The 21,771-nt window shown below is 39.8% G+C and overlaps 1 protein-coding gene across 1 annotated transcript in view; it reads right to left on the minus strand.

The window, feature by feature from the left end:
* ERCC4 (ERCC excision repair 4, endonuclease catalytic subunit) overlaps positions 1-20,348 on the minus strand; it is a gene marked incomplete at its 3' end in the record, with an annotated part of 35,628 nt that extends 15,280 nt beyond the window's left edge. The window contains exons 1-7 of the mRNA XM_081090480.1: positions 19,559-20,348; positions 17,992-18,172; positions 14,562-14,757; positions 13,216-13,423; positions 3,576-3,756; positions 2,472-2,600; positions 721-831 (exon numbers count right to left, since the gene is read on the minus strand). Of these exons, the coding sequence (XP_080946606.1) occupies positions 721-831; positions 2,472-2,600; positions 3,576-3,756; positions 13,216-13,423; positions 14,562-14,757; positions 17,992-18,172; positions 19,559-19,765 (1,213 nt within the window). The 5' untranslated portion in view covers positions 19,766-20,348. The remainder of the gene's footprint in view (positions 1-720; positions 832-2,471; positions 2,601-3,575; positions 3,757-13,215; positions 13,424-14,561; positions 14,758-17,991; positions 18,173-19,558) is intronic.
* Between the last annotated feature and the right edge of the window lie 1,423 nt (positions 20,349-21,771).

Consider the following 21,771-nt stretch of genomic DNA (forward strand, 5'->3'; position numbering starts at 1 on the left):
ATTGTGCCAAAGTTAATTTTGTTAATAAAGGCCAATGTTAATAACATGGATGCCAGACACAATTTTTTGCCTTCTCTTTTTTCTGTATATTTTTTATTTTTCTAGTTGAGCATGTGAGACTTTGGTCTGGGATAATATCACCAACACATTTACTAATAAAAGGATTGTATGCTTGCCTTTATTGCTTTGCAGGATTTCAAAGACTCAGTTAGTTTAAAAATCTAGTTTTCTTTTATTTTCTGTTTGGTTTTATTTTTTTAATTTAGGTCAGGCTTAGTCTATGTTAATCTAGTATACTCATGTTTGAAGAAAGCAGCCCTAAAAGTTGGAATTTTTGTAAGGCTAAGTCAATGTCACTCTATATAATAGTTTAGGCTTCCCTGAGAAGATACTTGCTAAGGAAATAAAACATAAGACCCTTTAGCTTGCTCCTTGGGGATTCCAGATTTCAAGCCTGGTAAATATATATGTGGAGATTAGCTGTGTCTTTTACTAGAATTCCTGGGAACCCAACCAGTAAAAGCACCTGCTTCATGAATACATAGTGACTTAACCTGGAGAAAGTCATACAGATAGGGGACTTCTGCTAGATTTCTGTGTTAATTTGCAGTTATTCTCCTACATTTTATAAACAAAGTAGTAAGCTATTTTTAAAGAGCTAATAAAAAAGACTCATTGGCTTGATTTTGAAAGCAGATGTCAGCATCTTCCTTTTCCTACCTGGACCACCAAGGGCTTCACTCTCCGAATTTTCTGCTTCAATTTCTTTCAGTACTTCAGTCAGTGCTTCCCACTTTGGGTTGCTTTCCAGGACCAGTTCCTTTTTTGTTTCTGTATAGAAATAAAAGATAATCTCATTCTATGTGATAATTTTTACCCACGAAGTATTCTGAAGATTTTCAAATCAATAGATAACGCAAGCATCACTCCATAAGCCCATTCCTTTGGGCTTCCTCCATAATGCCAGGGAGAATCTGTTTCCTTGAAAGAAGTCTCCTTGTGGTTTAAATCAAAGGCACTTCAAACCAACATTAATACAAATTTCATAATGCCTTGATAGAAAGTGATATTCAAAGTCACTAATAAGAGATAAGTCTGTGTTATCTGTCAATTGTGATGCTATATATGACCTGCTACTCAAAAAAAATCAGTAGAAAGGAACAGTATTCACTGTTTCTAAAATCCCCATGATTTTCACAATCCTGAACATAAAATAGAATTAGACACAGTCAAATTTTTATTTCACAACACTAATATGTTTAAGTTTTAAAAGAGATCTTTGAACCAGAAAGTAAGCAGTAACCTTATCCCATGCCTTAAGAAACCAATGATTTTTGTTGTTGAGCTGTATGAGTTCCTTACATATTTTGGATATTAGCCCCTTACCAAAGATATTGTTTGCAAATATCTTTTCCCATTCAGTTGGTTGCCTTTTTGTTCTGTTGGTTTCTTCTGTGCAGAAACTTTTTAGTTTGGTGTAGGTTGAGAGTATCATGCCAGTAAAATAAGTCAGATGGAAAAGAACAAGAATCATGTAATTTCACTCACACGTGGGATATAAAACAGAAAACAACAAATGAACAAACAAAATAAACAAACTTATAGACACCGACAACAGTATGGTGGTTATCAGAGGGGCAAGAGGTCAAATATATGGTGATGAAAGGAGACTACACACTGCCCTAACCGGCTTGGCTCAGTGGATAGAGCGTCGGCCTGCGGACTGAAGAGTCCCAGGTTCGATTCCGGTCAACGGCAAGGTACCTTGGTTGCAAGCACATCCCCAGTAAGGGGTGTGCAGGAGGCAGCTGATCGATGTTTCTCTCTCATGGATGTTTCTAACTCTCTATCCCTCTCCCTTCCTCTCTGTAAAAAATTAATAAAATATATTTTAAAAAAAAAGAAAAAAAAAAGAAAGGAGACTACACAATGCAGTATACAGATTATGCATTATGGAATTGTACACCTGAAACTTATATATTATTAACCAATATTACCCCAATAAATTTAATTTTAAAAACTTAATGATATTAATTATATTGGAATAAAATATATATTTGCCTCATTCTAGTACATTTATGTTCTCTAAACACTAAAGGGATGTTAAAATGTTCCACTAAGACTTTAAGTGCCCCAACTAGTAATTACTCTGAAGTTAAAATAAAAATCTATACTTCTTTTGCAGCAGTAAGAATACACTCGATTGATACTTGGCATTTGTTACTTGGAAGTCCTTGATTATGGATTCTAAGGATTTGCCATGGTGAATACATTTTTCTTTTGTTTGTTTTTTGCCGTGGTGAATACTTTTAATGTACGTTACATATGTTACATATAACCTACACTTAACAGACAGGTACACATTTTCACATGGCCAAAAAAGATTTAAAATTTCAGTGTAACTTGATAAGCAATTCCACACCAAATACTGAAATAAAAGACACATTTAAAGACTTAAGCCTACAAGATACCTTGCTCTTCTTTAATCTCCATTTTTTCGGACATTTTGCCTTTTTTACTCATTTTGGCATCTGGAACACGATAAACCCTTGCTCGAGCATTTACAAACATTGAGGTGCTGGAGTCAAGAAACAGCCAACCTAATATAAAGAGTTAAAAAAAAAACAAACACCTTCAAATTTTAAAGAACCTCTCATGGTCCCATGATCTATATATACACCTGGCTGCCATCTTGTTCTTCTCTGAACTGTGGCCTCTATCACGGTTTGGTCAGACCAGTGGTTTTCGAAGTGTGGCCTCTAGGCTCTTGGGGGACCCCAACATATTTTCACGGGGTCTATCTTCATAATAACACAACTTCTCTCATAATAATACTAACTCATTATTTGACTTCTCCCCACTGCACTGACATTTCCTATGACGGTGCAAAAGCGTTAGTACGTAACACTGCTGGTGCCTAAGCACCATCAAGGCAGTGGAGCCAAAGTGTACTAACCATCAGTGTATTCTTCATTTCAATGCATTTGCCGTTTATCACTCAAGAAGGTCCCTGATGAAGCAGTAAAAATTATGAATCCTATTAAGTCTTGGCCTCAGGGGCCCATGGGCCATACTTTGAAAAGCACCGGCCTAGGCCACAGGAGTGAGGGAAGGATGTCACTGATAGCTAAGCAAGACAATGCCCAGGCATATGTGATGCTATGTTTCCTTACAAATATCTCATCTTTGGTCTTCAGCACTCTAGCTGGTGAAACCCCATGCTGCCTTACTGTTTCTGCAGGGAAAATGAATTTTAAATTCTTAACAACTAACCTTCCAGAATGCAAGCTATTTCTAGGTTGGGAACTGCTTGTATTATACAGATTTTTTTTCTAGAAATAAAATTGCCCAGAATGGATATGAATATTTATTACTATAGAGAACAGAAGTTAAGTAGGCGGGAACATTAGCTATCAATAAAGCCTACATCCTTGCGCTAGGAATGTAAAATGTAATTTGAAGCCTAAGTATATCATGTAGGTGAACATAGCACTCCCCACACCTGATTCCTCAACGAAACCAAGAACTATATTCAAATCAGCTCCGAGGAGAATATTAGTATTTTTATCTCCCACCTGAATTTTGACCGAAAGCCTTCTCTGTTGCCCTCAGGGATTCCAGAAGATTAAGAAATGTGATGCAATCATACTGAGAGAGATATTGCAGTAAAGTTCGTAGTATCTTCAAATCCTGAACCAAGGATTTAGTCTTGGCTCCAAGCTGGTGCCACAAAGGATCCAGATAATGGCGGATTGTCTAAAACAAGAATAAGATTTAGTATTGCTAGAATATGTTCCATATAGCTATTATTAATACAGATTATACTTTCAAAAATATCATCCCCTATATACCTAAAAAATGGTTAAAATGATTTGTTATGTATATTTTATCACAATAAAAATATCCAAAATATTATCTTCCAAGGAAGTAGATAGAAATTTCAGTTCATAAGATTCTAAAAATAATGTTTAATTTTTCAAATACAATGCAGAGCGCCTCATCAGTAGAATCTTTATAATCAGATAGAGTCAATTCATAATTGTCCATATGTACAGTTTTAGTCAGAAGAGAAAAGGCCTGATAAACATCAGCTAATCAATCATTTCTTTTTAGGAAGAGTCAAAGCATGTAGCTCAGACATTCAATGTCTGCCAAGTTCAGCTGTGACCTTATCCTGGATTGATAAGTTGTGGGGTCCAGTTGGACAATGGAGCAGAGGGCATAAACCAGGGAAACTACATGGCATTAAATTAAATAATTGTACCTTAATTTGTTAGTGCAAAAGGTCTTAGCTTTTTAAATTTTTTTAGTGTGATTCATGGATGGGAAAATATTGTTAAATTACTAACTGACTAAACTGTTAAATTGACTAAATTGTTAAATTAACAAACTGACTAAATTTGAATTTTTTAAAATATATTTTTATTGATTTCAAGAAGAAGGGAGAGGGAGAGAGAGACAGAAACATCAATGATGAGAGAGAATCATTGATCCGCTGCCTCCTGCTCACCCCACACTGGGGATCGAGCCCACAATCTGGGTGTATGCCCTAACCAGGAATCGAACCGTGGCCTTCTGGTTCATAGGTCAATGCTCAACCACTGAGCCACACCAGCCGGGCTTGATTGCTTTTTAAGATAATAAAAAGTTGCCTAAAACACACAACAACTTTATGTACTGTAAATACAGTGCAGATATCTACATATCCACAACTATACACATGAACATTTCCTCCATAAACTGACTCTGTAACTAAAAAGGATAATACTGGTAGCATCACATGAAAGCAGTATCACTACATGGCATCTTATCTAACAAATTTATTGCCGGAACTGGTTTGGCTCAGTGGATAGAGCGTCGGCCTGCGGACTGGAGGATCCCGGGTTCGATTCCGGCCAAGGGCATGTACCTGGGTTGCGGGCACATCCCCAGTGGGAGATGTGCAGGAGGCAGCTGATCGATGTTTCTCTCTCATCGCTGTTTCTGACTCTCTGTCTCTCTCCCTTCCTCTCTGTGAAAAATCAATAAAATATATTTAAAAAAAAAATTTATTGTCCAAACTAGGATTCTTGTAAAAATGAAATGATACTATTAATAATTATTCCATAATAACCGGCAGATACTGGAACTGTTCTAGACAAACTGGGACATGTAATGCCTGTCTCTTTTGTAAGATCATCTATAAAAGTTAAATTTTCTAACAAGATGCATGTTATAGCTATATTTAGTTTGGTTACTAAAAGAATACCTAAAACAATACTTTGACTATTACTAGCCAGGGGATGTTAAACAGAAATTTAATGCAAAACATATTAGACTATGTTTTGTTTTTCTAAGGATATAGACATTCTATTAAAAGAATGTGAAGGGTTTTTGTGTGTGTGTGTGTGTGGGGGGGGTGTTACACCACACACTAAATTATAATAAGCTTTACTTTAATAATAGAGAAAATTCATTTTATGTATCATTACTTCACAGTAAAAGATATGCTTATTTGGGGGGGGGGGAAATCAAAGAAATGAGGATTTAAATTTTTCCTTTTTTATAACTATTCTGTATTACTTCCAGTGACAAAGAAACTGATTTAGAATTTTAAAGAAAGGAACTTAGTCTACCAAAATATGAAAAAAAAAAAGGTGCCTAGAATCCTTAAAAAGTGAGCATTTTACAGATCTACAATTCAGTCTCAGACATTTACCTATCTGTATTAATATTAGCCTATGATGAAAAAATTAGAAAAAAAAATCCTTGAACTAAAGTCTTACCATTTTCTCAATTCAGAATGTAACTTTAAGGCAACAAATTTCACATTCCTCACTAATGAAAACTCATCCAAATTATTCTTACTCTAAACAAGAGATTATATATTCTGAAGCAGTCTTATGTAAAACTCTTCTACCTGTAGATATCCTAATGCTGTCATTTAAGAGCAAAAAGGTTACTTATGCTCCTCTTAATTATATTTAAAATGGGATAATCACTGCAAGATCAGAATTGTGCTTATATGCCAATCCACATATTTTACTACAAATGATTACTTTCTGGGGTCGGGGAAAATGGCGGAGGTATAAGCGGACGTGTCCTGTGCCTTGTCCTGGAGCAGATAAGGGTGAGCAGCTGAAACGGGTAACATTCAGCCCGAATAGGTAGAGGATTTTCAGCTGAGAGATTGTCTGCAGCTAGGAAAGACTGAGAACCCCCCAGGGAAAAAAAAGGACGGTTGGAGACTGCGGCTGAAGCCTCTCCTGGTGCGCCAGCTAAGCAGCGGAGACTGCGCCATCTTGGGTGATTGTTGCCGGCATCCAGAGACCAGCTACTAACCTGGAAACAAGGGATCTCAAGCAGCGTGACTGCGTGAACTCAGACGAGCACTGCTTCTTCTCACGGAAAGGTTGGACATCCCCTAAAGGTGCGGTTTGCAGTTCGGGTTGGAGGGAGGACCGAGCTCGCGCGCGTGGGGCGGAATCTGCGCCCCACAGAGTCCGCAGCCGCTGGGACCAGCGTGACCCGAGAGTGGGGAAGGGGCCCCACAGGGCTGCTGGCAGAAGGGAACGCGAAAAATGAGCCCATAGCTGGACTGGATGTAAAGGAGCAGCCTTGGACTTTGCCAATCTGCTGGCTGCTTGGTGCCAGGGGCGAGTGGGCGCGCGGAGACTGCGCGCGGAGACTGTGCGCAGACCTGGAAGGTGGAGGCTTGCGAATTCGCACAACTATCAGGCTCTTGTTACAGTTCCCCTTAGATCCGTGCATTTGATTATTAAACCCAGCGCATGGGATTCCCTAGTTGGGGTCATTCGCAGAGCCTGTAGGGGAAAGTTCTTTTTGGGGAGCCTGGGAAACAGCGGACAGTGGCAAGGAACCAGCTCTGGGCAGTGGTCTTTCCCGAATCAATTCCAAATACCATAGAGGACAAAACCCTACTGATAGAGAGGACTTAGAGCCTCGGAGGTAAATCCAGACACACTGCCACCCAGAGGCAGAGCCACGAACTGTCTCTTTTGCGATCACAAATAAAGGCAGTCTGGTAAAAAAATACAACCTGCCTTAAAATCAGGTCTGTGGTTTACTGCACGGAGGGACAGTGTATCGCAGGGAAGTTCAACACTCCCCTGAATGCCTGGCAGGACTGAGGCGTGCCAAAAAGAAGAGTGGAAGATCTGAAGCACCTTCACTTCCGAATATTTTTATATATATTTTTTTTTAATTCTTTTTTCACCATTTCATTAAGAACCTATTTTATTTATTTTTTTATTTTTTATTTTTTTCATCACCTGATTTTACCTTTTTAATTACTACATTTTTTAACCAGTATTATTGCTATCCTTTTACCATTTTTTCAAGGGTCATTTTATTTTTTATTATTATTTTTTTTTTATTTTTCTCTATTTTACTTTGGGATTAGTGTTCTACACTCTATTTTCATCGTTCCTTTAGCATCATTTCTCTCTATCTCACATTTACCCTTAAGCCAAAACTCTCTTCCTCACTTTTCCCCTTTTGTTGTCCTGTTTCTCTTACCCTATTCCTGCTTTGGATTTTACCTATTCCTTCTTTCTACCCACTGTCTAAATTTCACCCTACTTATATATCTAATTTCCAATCCCTCGCTCTCCCCATACAAATAGCCTCTTCCCCACCTCTATTTCATTCTCTTAATTTTTTTTTTTTTGTTGTTGTTTTTTTTTTGTTTTGTTTTTTTTGGTCTTTTTGTGTTTTTTTTTTTTTCTCTCCCTTTTCCCAATCTCATTTCGGCACTCCTTTTTGTTTTTTATTTTTCTCTCTAATATTTTTCTCTTTTTTCTTCTTTATCCCCTAATTCTCTTCACTCGGGGGTCACCTTTATTTGGGGTTATTAATATCGTGAATGCATTTAGTTCGGTGCCTTGTACGTTGTGCCTTGTTGTGTTGTATTTTGTGCCTTTGAATCAGCGCAACAGAGAGAGATCTACATAACCAAACACCTTGAGAAGAGAAATCATGGTGAAACAAAGAACCAACCCAAATATGAAAGAAAAACAGGCATCATCAGAAAAGGAAGTAAACGAAATAGAGGCAATGGAGGCAAGCAACCTGTCAGAGAAAGAATTCAGAGTAATGGTCATAAGGTGGATGAAAAGAATGGAAGACCAATTCAACAATATGTGTAGGAACCAAGAGGAAATGAAGAAGAACCAAGAGGAAATGAAGAGAAACCAAGAAGAAATGAAAAACGACATCACTGCCATAAAGAACTCAATAGAAAGCATCAACAGTAGACTAGAAGAAGCAGAGGACCGTATCAGCGAGCTAGAAGACAAGGTAGAAAAAAATACCCAAACAGAACAGCTTCTAGAAAAAAAAATTAAAAAGCAGGAAGAGAGCCTAAGAGAACTCTGGGACAATGCTAAACGAAACAACATCCGAATAATAGGGGTGCCAGAAGGAGAGGAAACTGAACAAGGAATAGAAAACCTGTTTGAAAAAATAGTAACAGAAAATTTCCCTGATATAGGGAGGAAAAAACTCACACAAATCCAAGAAGCTCACAGAGTCCCAAACAAAATGAACCCGAAAAGACCGACACCAAGGCACATAATAATTAAATTGGCAAACACCAACGACAAAGCAAGAATCTTAAAAGCAGCCAGAGAGAGACAGAAAGTTACCTACAAAGGATCCCCCATCAGACTAGCGACCGATTTCTCAACAGAAACACATCAGGCAAGAAGGGAATGGAATGAAATATACAAAGTCATGCAAAGGAAGGGTCTGAATCCAAGAATACTATACCCAGCGAGGCTATCAATCAAAATTGAGGGTCAAATCAGGAGCTTCACAGACAAAAATGGTCTACGGGAGTTTATTACAACCAAACCAGCAATGCAAGAAATGCTAAAGGGTCTGCTGTAAATAGAAAAAACAGGAAACAAAGAAGGAACGCAGCGGTAAAGAACAAAAATGGCGACTAACAAGTTCCTATCAATAATAACTTTAAATGTAAATGGATTAAATTCCCCAGTCAAAAGGCATAGGGTAAATGAGTGGATAAGAAAACATGACCCATATATCTGCTGTCTACAGGAAACCCACCTCAGAAAAAAAGACGCACACAGACTGATGGTGAAGGGATGGAAAAAGGTTTTTCAGGCCAATGGAAGTGAAAAAAAAGCCGGGGTAGCAATACTTATATCTGACAAATTAGATCTCAAAGTGAAGGACATAAAAAGAGATCAAGAAGGCCACTTCATAATACTAAAGGGAGCAGTCCAACAAGAAGAAATAACTCTGGTAAATATATATGCACCCAATATAGGAGCACCCAAATACGTAAGAAATCTTCTGGAGAAGATCAAGGGAGAGATTGACAGCAATACAATCATAGTAGGGGACCTTAACACCCCATTATCGCCACTGGACAAATCCTCTAAACAGAAACTCAGCAAAGAAACATCAATCCTAAATGACTCACTAGATCAGATGGAATTAATTGACATCTTCAGAACATTTCACCCCAAAGCCACAGAATATACATTCTCCTCAGGTGCACATTTGTCATCTTCAAAGATAGACCATATATTGGGTCACAGACAAAGTCTCTTCAAATTCAAGAAAATTCAAATCATATCAAGTATCTTCTCAGACCACAAAGGCATAAAACTGGAAATCAACTACAACAAAAACAATCCAAAAAAATCAAACACATGGAGACTAAATAGCATGCTATTAAACAACGACTGGGTCACCAGTGAGATCAAAGAAGAAATAAAAAACATCATGGCAACGAATGACGATGAAAACACAACAATCCAAAACCTATGGGACACAGCAAAAGCAGTCTTGAGAGGGAAGTTCATAGCTCTACAAGCCTACTGCAAGAAACAAGAAACAATGAGAATAAATGACCTAACTCTACAACTCGAAGAATTAGAAAGAGAGCAACAAAAAAAGCCCACTGTAAGCAGAAGGAAGGAAATAACAAAGATCAGAGCGGAGATAAACGACATAGAGACCAAAAAAACAATACAAAAGATCAACAAAACCAAGAGCTGGTTCTTTGAAAGGATAAACAAGATTGATACACCTCTAGCCAGGCTCACCAAGAAACAAAGAGAGAGGACCCAAATAAACAAAATCAGAAATGAAAGAGGAGAAATAACAACAGACCCCATAGAAATACAAAGGATTGTTAGAAAATACTATGAACAACTCTACTCCAACACACTAGACAACCTGGAGGAAATGGACATATTCCTAGATAAATACAACCTTCCAAAACTTAACCAGGAAGAATCTAAAAATCTCAATAGGCCAATAACTATGGAGGAAATCGAAGCAGTAATCAAAAAGCTTCCAGCAAACAAAAGCCCGGGGCCAGATGGCTTCACAGGGGAGTTTTACCAAACATTCAAGGAAGACCTAAAACCTATCCTCCTCAGACTATGTCAAAAGATCCAAGAGGAAGGAGCACTTCCCAGCTCATTCTATGAAGCCAACATCACCCTAATCCCAAAACCAGATAAAGACAATACAATGAAAGAGAATTATAGGCCAATATCCCTCATGAACATAGATGCCAAAATCCTCAACAAAATCCTAGCAAATCGGATCCAGCAGTACATCAAAAAGATCATACACCATGACCAAGTAGGATTTATCCCAGGGATGCAAGGATGGTACAATATCCGCAAATCAATAAACGTGATACATCACATAAACAAATTGAGAGAAAAAAACCACATAGTCATATCAATTGATGCGGAAAAAGCATTTGACAAAATCCAACACGCTTTCTTGATAAAAACTCTCAGCTAGATAGGAATTGAGGGATCATACCTCAACATAATAAAAGCCATATATGACAAACCCTCAGCCAACATCATAATCAATGGGCAAAAACTAAAACCATTCCCCCTAAAAACAGGAACAAGACAGGGATGCCCCCTCTCACCACTCCTGTTCAACATAGTACTGGAAGTACTAGCCATTGCGATCAGACACGAAGAAGAAATAAAAGGCATCCAGATTGGAAAAGAAGAAGTAAAACTGTCCTTATTTGCAGATGACATGATACTGTACATACAGAACCCTAAAGACTCCATCAAAAAATTATTAGACTTAATAAATGAATTCGGCAATGTAGCAGGATACAAAATTAATGCTAAGAAATCCATGGCATTTCTTTACACCAATAGTGAACTTACAGAAAGTGAAACTACAGAAGCAATCCCATTTACCATTGCACCAAAAAATTTAAAATACCTAGGAATAAACTTAACTAAGGAGGTAAAAGACTTATATGCTGAAAACTACAGGACACTGAAAAAAGAGATAGAGGAAGACATAAACAGATGGAAGAATATACCGTGTTCATGGATTGGTAGAATCAACATCATCAAAATGTCCATACTACCCAAAGCAATTTATAGATTCAATGCAATCCCCATTAAATTACCAACGGCATATTTCACAAATCTAGAACGAACGTTCCAAAAATTCATCTGGAATAAAAAAAGACCCCGAATAGCTGCAGCAATCCTGAGAAAACACAAAGTAGGTGGGATCTCAATACCAGATATCAAACTGTATTACAAAGCCACTGTTCTTAAAACAGCTTGGTACTGGCACAAGAACAGACATATAGATCAATGGAATAGAATAGAGACCCCAGAAATCCACCCAAACCACTATGCCCAATTAATATTCGACAAAGGAGGCAAGAGCATTCAATGGAGTCAAGACAGTCTTTTCAATAAATGGTGTTGGGAAAATTGGACAGATACATGCAAAAGGATGAAACTAGATCACCAACTCACACCATACACAAAAATAAACTCGAAATGGATAAAAGACTTAAACGTAAGACGGGAAACCATAAAAATACTAGAGGAATCCACAGGCAGCGAAATCGCCAACATATGCCGAAGAAAATTCTTCTCTGATAATGCTCCTAGGGCAATGGAAACTAAAGAGAAAATAAACAAATGGGACTACATCAAAATAAAAAGCTTTTGCACAGCAAAGGAAACCATCAAAAAAACAACAAGAAGACCCACTACATGGGAGAACATATTTACCAATGATACCACCGATAAGGGTTTAATTTCCAACATATACAGGGATCTCATGAAACTTAACAAAAGGAAGATAAACAATCCAATAAAAAAATGGGCAACGGACCTAGATAGACACTTTTCGAAAGAGGACATACAGAAGGCAGAAAGACATATGAAAACCTGCTCAAAGTCACTAATTATACGAGAGATGCAAATCAAAACGACAATGCGTTATCATCTCACACCTGTCAGAATGGCTATCATCAACAAATCAACAAACAATAAGTGTTGGAGAGGATGTGGAGAAAAAGGAACCCTTCTGCACTGCTGGTGGGAATGCAGACTGGTGCAGCCACTGTGGAGAACAGTATGGAGCTACCTCAGAAGACTAAAAATGGAACTCCCATTTGACCCTGTGATCCCACTCCTAGGAATATATCCCAAGAAACCAGAAACGCCAATTAGAAAGGATATATGCACCCCTATGTTCATAGCAGCACAATTCACCATAGCTAAGATTTGGAAACAGCCTAAGTGCCCATCAGCAGATGAGTGGATTAGAAAACTGTGGTACATCTACACAATGGAATACTATGCTGCGGTAAAAAAAAAGGAACTCTTGCCTTTTGCAACAGCATGGATGGAACTGGAGAGCATTATGCTAAGTGAAATAAGCCAGTCAGAGAAAGATAAATACCACATGATCTCACTCATTTGTGGATTATAGAGAACAACATAGACTGATGAAAAAGGACAGACCCAAAGAATGAGAAACAGCGATCAGGCTATCAATCCCCAGAAGGAAAGTAGGGGAGGACGGGGGTAAGGGGAAGAGATCAACAGAAGGACTTGTATACATGTATATAAGCCAAACCAATGGACATGGACAACGGGGGGATGGGAGCATGAGTTTGTGTGTGGGGGGGGAGGTTGGGGGTTAAAGGGGGGGATGAGGACACATTTGTAATACCTTAACTAATAAAAAAAAAAAAATAAATGTTAAAAAAAAAAAAATGATTACTTTCTGGTAAACCAAAGAAGCTATCTGTACTTTAAATCACCTCCAATCTAATTAAAAACAACAGCAAATTCCTATGAAGAACACTGCAAATATTAAAATAACTGGCATTCTTTAAAATTAAAACATAACAAACTGTGCTTAAAAAGGAAAGAAACAGAGTACCTTGTCAAAGGGCTTTCCAATGGCATTTTCTAAAGACAAATCTTCGACTTCCAGCGACGGGTTATGGCATTTTAGTTCCTTTAGGCATGCATTTAAAATGTCCAGAATAGCAGTCTGAATGGCAAGCATGGCAGGCGTCATAGAAACATGAATTTCTACGACTTCAGGTTTATGCTGCTCTAAAAACGAGTTTACTGCGACATGGAACCTAAAGAGACAAATATTTTTCAAATATTTTCTAGAGTTTCAACAGCTATGTATTTCTGGTCTCGGTTTAATTTTCTAATTTTTTTTTAATGCAATTAAGAGACAAACAATATAGAAAGCAAAATGACAGTGTTTTCAGGAATACTTTAAACCTCCATGAATGGAAATTATTCAAATAAAGCAGAGGTCAGTAAACTATGGTCTGGGCTAAATCCTGGGCCTATTTTTAAAAAATATGTTTTCACTGATTTTTTGAGGGAGAGGGAGAGAGCAACACTGATATGAGAGAGGAACACTGATTGGTTGCCTCCTGTATGCACTGCGACTGGGAACCGAACCCAAAACCTGGGCATGTGCCCTCACCAGGAATCGAACTGGCGACCTTTTGGTGCACTGGATGATGCTCAACCAACTGAGCCACAGCGGCCAGGGCTGGGCCTATTTTTATAACTAGTCTTACTGAGACATAGCCATGCCCACGGTTCACGTATTGCCTGTGGCTACTTTCATGCTAGGACAGCAGAGTTGAAGAACTAACAGACCTCACGGCCCACAAAACGTAAATCTTTACAAACTGGCCCCTTCCGGGAAAGGTTTGTTGATACCCAAAATAAGGTATAATCAAGAAACAAAAAAGATAACAACTACTCTTAAATACCATAAAGTGTAACCAAAATACCTATTAGCATAGGTTGCAAAATGTTTGAAAATTGAAGCCTTCTGTTTTTCCTAGAAATTTACTGAAATTCTTCAAAATCTCTGGGCATTATTTCCCTGATGGGTTATTTTCAAAGTGGAAGTGGGAGTCTTGGCCACTGAATCTGCAGTTCACCTACTGATGCTGTGTAGATGAGTCTCTAGATTGCTCTCTGGGAGTTTTATTAAGTGGATGAGAAAGAATAACATGGCTGCATTTGGATGGTTTTGATGGGGCTACCAGAAAAATAACTATCAAATCTCTTTCTCCTTTTAAAAGAATCACAAATGTGGTGACCATACATTATTTATATTTGGATGCACTTGTTAAGAACCTCATGAGCACGTATCAAGTCCAATTACAGTAAATTTTACATTACATTAAAGTGCGAAGTTAAATGACAGCAGATTCCCTCAGAAATTGATCACATAATGCTATTTACCTTGGCCACAGATACAGCTTCCTTACGAAAAGATTCCTCATCACTCTTTCCACATGACAAAAACCAGTATCAAAGGCAACAGCATTGTCTGTGAAAGCTTTAATAAAGCCACGTTTGTTTTTCTGGCGAAAGAGGCGCAGGATGAATGCTTCTTGACAAGACTCGATTATTCTGTGAGCTCTATACACCAAGATGCCTGAAGGGGGAAATTAAAATTTCAATTACAGAATCGACATAGTTTTCAGGCTCAGTTTCATTCACTTATTCATCACATTTTTCTTGAGTGCCTACTTGAGCATGGGCAAGCACTGCTGTAGCTGGGAATATAGCCTCAAAGAAAACATGTAGTCCTTATGTCACTTATATTAACAATATAAATAAGTAAAATATTCAGTCGGTTATAAGGTGGCAAGAGCTGAAGAGAAAAAAATATGTCAGAGGAGGGCGAGTATGTGTGAAGGGTGTGGTTTGAAATTTTAGATAGGGTGGCCTCGCTGAGGTCATATGAGTAAAGGCAGATGAGGAGATGAGCCTTGCAGACTCTGTGGGCCAAGAGAGCTCCAGGCAGAGGAATTCATACGAGCAAAGGCCCTGGGGTAGGGCATGTCTGGCACAGTGGAAGCATTTCTGAAAGCTATGTGGGTTACTAATTCTCCTTTTATCGTGAATGAGATGTGGACTACAAAAGATCGCTGCATTTTAGAAGTTTCGGCAACATCTGAATCACCTATTTAAAATAATTCAATTTTCAGAATCAGAGTATTCAGTTGAGAGGTAAATTAGTCCAGTTAAAATAAAAACTTCTAATGAGTATGTTTAATACATATTTTTTTTAGTGTGGGTGTAGTGACAACTCCTCTGAATCATAAAAACACGGACAATTATACATGTTTCCTTATTTATAAAACAAGCACTGGACCAGATGATCTTGTGTGTGTGTATGTGTGTGTGTGTGTGTGTATAAATAATTTTGTTGTGGTTTGATTAGTGATAAATTAGGGACAGACATGAGATGGTGTAAGAATGCATAGACATCATTTCTGGATCAAAAACTCAATTATTCTATGATGATTCTCAGTCTTGTAGACGTAAACCAAGCCTGTTATATATATTGTTATATATATTTGCTAGAAATGCACTTGCACATTTTTGCCCCAGTTGTCATCACTCCTAGTTCCTAGAAAATGACACCAATTGCAATATATGACCCCTTCTAGTAGTTCAATACATTCAATTCAGATTCTACTATTTTAGTGTTTCACTTTTGGATCAAGGTGGATGGAGCTAACATTTATTTGCTTAAGCAAATTGTCTTCCAAATATGGTAAAAATTAATAGTATTATTTTAGAATTTGTAAACAAAGGATTTTCAATCACCCCAGTACATGTACATAATTTACTACTTAGAAAAGATTCTGTACCTAGTAGGTGGGTTGTTCCAAGTACTCTACTGGGCCTCATTTGCTGGCCTGGATTGAAATATTATATAAAATTAAAAATAACCTCTAAAGAAAAGGTAAACCTCAATTTAAGAAAATGCTATCCTCTAATAGGCTGTCATTTTTTTTGGAACCCAATGGAGGAAGGAGAAAAGAATTAATATCCGAGGCCCTGGGATTAGGCACTTTTATAGAGTTTTATTTAATTTAAGCCTCACAATACTTCTATGAGGTAGGCATTATTGAGACCAGGAAAGGGAAGCGACTTAATTAAGGTCATCCAGCAAGTAATGGGAGACCAAAGATTCCAAAACCCAGTTTTTCCTACCAAGTGTCACCATCTGAGAACCCCACTTTTTTAAAAAAGAAATAAAAACAACACAAGCAGGTCATGTTTCTGGGGGCAATTTTAATCCCACAAAAGCCTATTGAATTCTTTTATGCTCCCATAACATCTCGGATCTCATCTCATACTGTACTGTAAATATTTTTTTTACATTGGTCTCCTCCACTAAACTGCTTGAGGACAGGAACATTCACAACACAGTAATCACAGAATGCTTACTATGGGCCATGCACAATGCTAAGAACTTTACATAAGTTATCTCATATCATCTTGACAATAATCCTAGAAGGAAGGTAGTATTACTGTCTCCAATTTACAGATGAGTTAACTGGGTCATACAGAAATTAACTTTTAATTAGAAACTACCTACACGCTCTACTTTGGACATTTATTGGACTCAGATTGCTCAAGTAGGTTGGACTATTATTGAAAGAGCAATACTGACATCTAGTGGTAGTTTCAAGATTTTCTTTTCCATTTTATCAACTTAAAAAATAAATAAAACAACTTATAGGAAAGGAGCAAACAGTAAAAGACTTTATGATCTATCAAGATTTCTGGTTATAAAATACCAATATACTTTTTTTGATATTATTTATTAAGTGTTTGTTACATACCAGGCACTAATACTAAGCAATTAAGAAATGAGAAAACTGGGACTCAAGAAAAAAATTAATGAAAAATTAAGTAACTTGCTTGTAAGCAGTGGCATTACCAAAGTCAGGTGATTCTGACTGCACGGTCTGTGCCACAGCTTATAACAATCAGCTCACCATGAGCCATAAAAAGAATTCATTCATATGTTTATTCATAATTATGTTTTGAGGGGCTCCTAGGTTCAGAGCAATATGATAGACAAAGTGGAAAGTACAGTTATGAATTTCCTAAGTCTCTCTGCCCTCCAAAAGTTCACCACAGAGCACAGTACACCCATGCATCATTCACCCAACAAATGTGTGTTTAGTATCTACTGTGTCCCAGTTACTTGTAGCCTGGGATGAACAAGTTGTTCCTCATGCCTACAAAGCTTGTTCTCTCATGAGCCAGACAGACAAATAAATAAGCAAATATTACATGGTGCTCTGAGTGCTATGAGAAGCACAGGATAACCTGAGGTCACAGAGGCAGAGCCTCTAAATTAGTTTTGGGGAAATCAGAAAGGGTTTCTAAAAAAAAACAAGTAATAATAGTAATAATTCCTTTTCTATATTAATTCTAGCTAAGAAACCATTCTTCTCAAAATAATTAAGCAACTATTTGGTCTAACTCACATCATGGGGAAAATACTCTTTAAAGAGGAAAACCAAATATTTTAGGAATTATACAAAGAATATTTACAAACATTTCAAGTCTGATTAGGTTCTAAAAGCAAATGCCATCCAATTACCACGCCACTTACTGAATACCAGCTTAGAAAACAAGGAAAAGTCAACCTTACATTTATTTGTTTACTTATTCAGGCCACATATGTTTATTGAGCATCTATCATGTGTCAGATATCGTGCTAATGGCTAAAAGGACAATGTTGAGAAAATACATACAATGCTACTCACGCGAAGGTTCTAGCTTAGAGTAGTTTAGCAGAGGCGACAGACACACACACCAAAAAGGCAAATTTACATAGGATAAAATTTCAAATTCTTACCAGTAATTAAATCTGAAGGTATTCTATCAGTCAAAAAATCAACCACGAGAATTCGACTTGTTGCAAATATCACACCTCCTTGTGTGTAAACCTCATAGCGGCCGTTGCTTGCGATTTCATTGGTTACGCGGCGAGGGAGGTGTTCCACTCCTTCTATCTTCAGCTGATTGATGAAATACTCCTAAACCAAATGAAGCTGAATTAGTGGGCTGCTTAATACAAGGGGCAGCTCTGATGCGGTGGCAGGGATTTGTATTTAAAACGATACGCTGCTTTCCTCGGCGATAACGAACGTAATCATGCATATACAAACCAAGTTACTACTTCACGTTGATCAACCAGCCAGTCTGCACTTCACTAGGCTGTTCTGGTTTTTGTTTTGTTTTGAGGCTTACACTGGCCGTGGTCGGCAAACTGCGGCTCTCGAGCCACATGCGGCTCTTTGGCCCCTTGAGTGTGGCTCTTCCTAAGCCTTAGGAGTACCCTAATTAAGTTAATAACAATGTACCTACCTATATAGTTTAAGTTGAAAAAATTTGGCTCTCAAAAGCAATTTCAATCGTGGTACCATTGATATTTGGCTCTGTTGACTAATGAGTTTGCCGACCACTGCTCGGACTAAGGAATCATTGCACTTGTTATTAGCATTTTAATAACAATTTAAAAAAAGGCTTTCAAACTCTGAGTTAAAAGACTTCGGCTACCTAGAAAAAAATACTTCCCACCAAAGCCAGGTTTGCACGGGTGAGAAGATCCTTTTCCCAGGCAATGTTTAGATTATTAGTTCTGTCAAGATCGGGCCCTCACACCTTCAGTTCAATGCTGCCTTTACTGGGGCCTTGCGGGGGGGGGGGGGGGGGGGAGGGTGAAGTTGGGGGGTTGCTGTGTGGTGCTAAGGCCTCTGTCCAGCACAGGGGATCCCTAGGTGGATGGAGACTGTGGCCACTCTTCTCAGCTGACACGTTCCTCCTGCCACCTGCTCATCAGCCTTGTCAGACCAGGCTGTCACCTCTCAACACCCCCGGCCCAGGTGGACCCCCTCCTCAGCCCCAGTTCCCCTGCCCCAATATCCTCGGCTTCCAGCTCCCTCCCCTCTGAGCCCATGCCCTCCTCCCACAGCTCTGGGGAACCTCTTAGTCCCTCCTCTTCCCTACAAGGCTCTCCCAGCCTCAGCATCTGCACGGCCCCCCACTATCCTCAGAGATCCCTCCATCCCCGTTCCCTCCCCTTTCCCCAATCCTACTCCTTGGACCCCAGCAAGCCCTTTGCATAGCCAACTATGGGATTCCATCACTATCCCTACCCTCCTGCAGACCTCCCCTACCCCTCCCAGAGCCCTCCATCCTCTCACTGTCCTTGGTCAGGGACCTGCATCCCCCGCGGGGCCCCCGCATCCGAGTCAGAGACCTGCATCTGCCTCAGGGCCCCTCATTCAACGCCTCCCCCATGCCCGCGTCGGGGGGCCTGCACCGCCCTCAGAGGCCTCGCATCCGCGCCGGGGCCTGCATCCGCTCGGGAGGCCCCCCTCGCTCTCGGGGTCCCCTCTGCCCCGCGCCGGCGGCCGCACCTCCTCGGCCGGCTGCGTGTTGAGCACCAGCACCAGGCACGCCGGGTGGCAGTGCAGCCGGAGGAAGTGGTAGAGGAGCCTGTCCGCGCCGAGCCCGCGGGCGCACACTACCAGCCCGTCCGCGTCCAGTAGCTCCAGCACCAGCTGCCGCTCATATTCCAGCAGCGGCGCCATAGCCGTCGGTCGAGCCGACAGTCCCCGCTCCATGGGCGCCCTTCCGGGCCGCGGCCGAACGCAGACGGAGAGAGCCGAGCCCGAGAGGACGAGCGTCAGCCGAGCTCCGCCGAAGAGGAGCTGAAGCCGAGACGAGCGTCTCCCGAAGAGAGCCGAAGAGAAGACGAGCGCTGGCCGAAGGGGAACCGAGGCTGCGACGGGAAGCTCCCGAAAGTAGCCGAAGAGAGCCGAGCCGAGCCGAGCCGAGCCGAGCCGAGCCGAGAACACGAGTGCTGGTCGAACACAGCCGAAGAGGAGTCGAGTGGAGCGAAGATTCGTAGAGTCACAGGGAGGTGCTAGCACTCCAGACAGGTGGCCCCTGCAAGCCTCAGGCTCCACCCCGGAGCTTTCAGTCGTTCTACCTGTTTGGTACCTCGGATTTGAAAGTCCGGCGTCGTAGACCTGGAGCTAGGAAACAAGCTACCAAAAAGTAGGAGAGGAGAATGTAATTCAAGGAGTTTAGATCCCGGACCTTTACAATTGAGAAAGTTCATTGTCAATCTTCCAAGTGTTCTTGTTCTTCAAGAATGTTTCGAGTAAGTAGAATAGCTTACTAGTTTCAGGGCTCTTGCTTCTCTTGGAAGGTCTCGAATACAATAAGCTATCTAAAATAAAGTCTCAACCACGTGTTCCGCAGCAGCCCTGTACCGCCTCCCATTACAGCAGTGGTTCTCAACCTTGGCTGCACATTAGAATCACCTGGGAATCTTTTTAAAATCCTGATTTCTGGGCCTCATCCTCTGGAAATTCTGTTTCTTTGTTACTAATGTTGTGGCCCCACCCCATAACAAAAAAACACACACAGAATTTCCGGAGGATGAGGCCCAGACATCAGGATTTTTAAAAGATTCCCGGGTGATTCTACTGTGCAGCCAAGGTTGAGAACCACTGCATTAGAGGGACGCCTTTGGTAGTTTTTGTTCTATATCTAGAACTGCCTGTTAATCTAATGAAAGGAATTGTTCTGTGTAGAATTCCTTTTCCCCCAGCCTTCATTGTTAGAAAATATAAGCCCAAATAAAAATCATTTGTTATTCCATAATCCAGAAATAACCTCTGTAACATAAAATATATACTTTTAATATATACAGTGTTTCCCCAAAAAATGTATACACACTTTAACAGCTGATAGCTCAGTGTTGAAAATGAAATGTTTTTAAATAAACACTGCCTTTATAATTATTCAAAGTGTATTCATATATTTTTGGGACACCCTATATACAAATATGTACACACACTTTCACCACACAAAGTTTTCTTTTTTGATATGAGATAAGACGTAACCCCGATTTAACCCCAAGTTTGTCACTAACAATTTGACAAACCTCTGAACATGGTGTTTAATATCCTTTCACAAAATCCTTTCATATGGTGAAATTTCTGTAATGAGGCTGTATGATACTTATCTCCCTAATTCCTTATTAGTGAACATTTAGTTTGTTTTTCCAACCAATGGTCTTTGGCACCAATTCAATGTCAACAGGAATCTCCAAGTTGGGGTGTGGTGAGGAAGGAAACTTTATTCCATCAACTCTGGATTGCTGAGACGTCTTTGGTGGTTCAGCTCCAGCCAGGGAAACTCAATCACCACTGGTGTAAGGGAAAGTGTGCTGGCTGAGCCCTAGGGCAGTTAAATTTTAAAGAGGAATGGCTCAGTTCCTCGTCTCTGATTTGTCCATCCTCATGCAAATGAGGGCTGCAAATCGTCACAGTTTGATTGGTCCCAGAAGCACTGTTCTGATTGGTCAGAATGGAGCCTCTCTGATTGGTCTGTGAAGGTGCTAATGATATAGCTGAGGAACACTGAATGACCATGGGGGGGCGGGGGGGGGGCGGGTGTGTGTGTGTCTAAGTCCTATTGGTCAAAATATGACTCCAGGAACTCCTTTATAAGGATTGACTCAGAAGTTAGGAACACAGTGTAGGCAGTGTGGGAGGCAGGCCCCTTAGTGCAGGCTTCTCCTTGAGTTGTGGCTTTCATAAGAGGCCCCTGTTTAGAA

The sequence above is a fragment of the Myotis nattereri genome (genome assembly GCF_964212035.1).
Source record: "Myotis nattereri genome assembly, chromosome: 4".
NCBI lineage: Eukaryota > Metazoa > Chordata > Mammalia > Chiroptera > Vespertilionidae > Myotis > Myotis nattereri.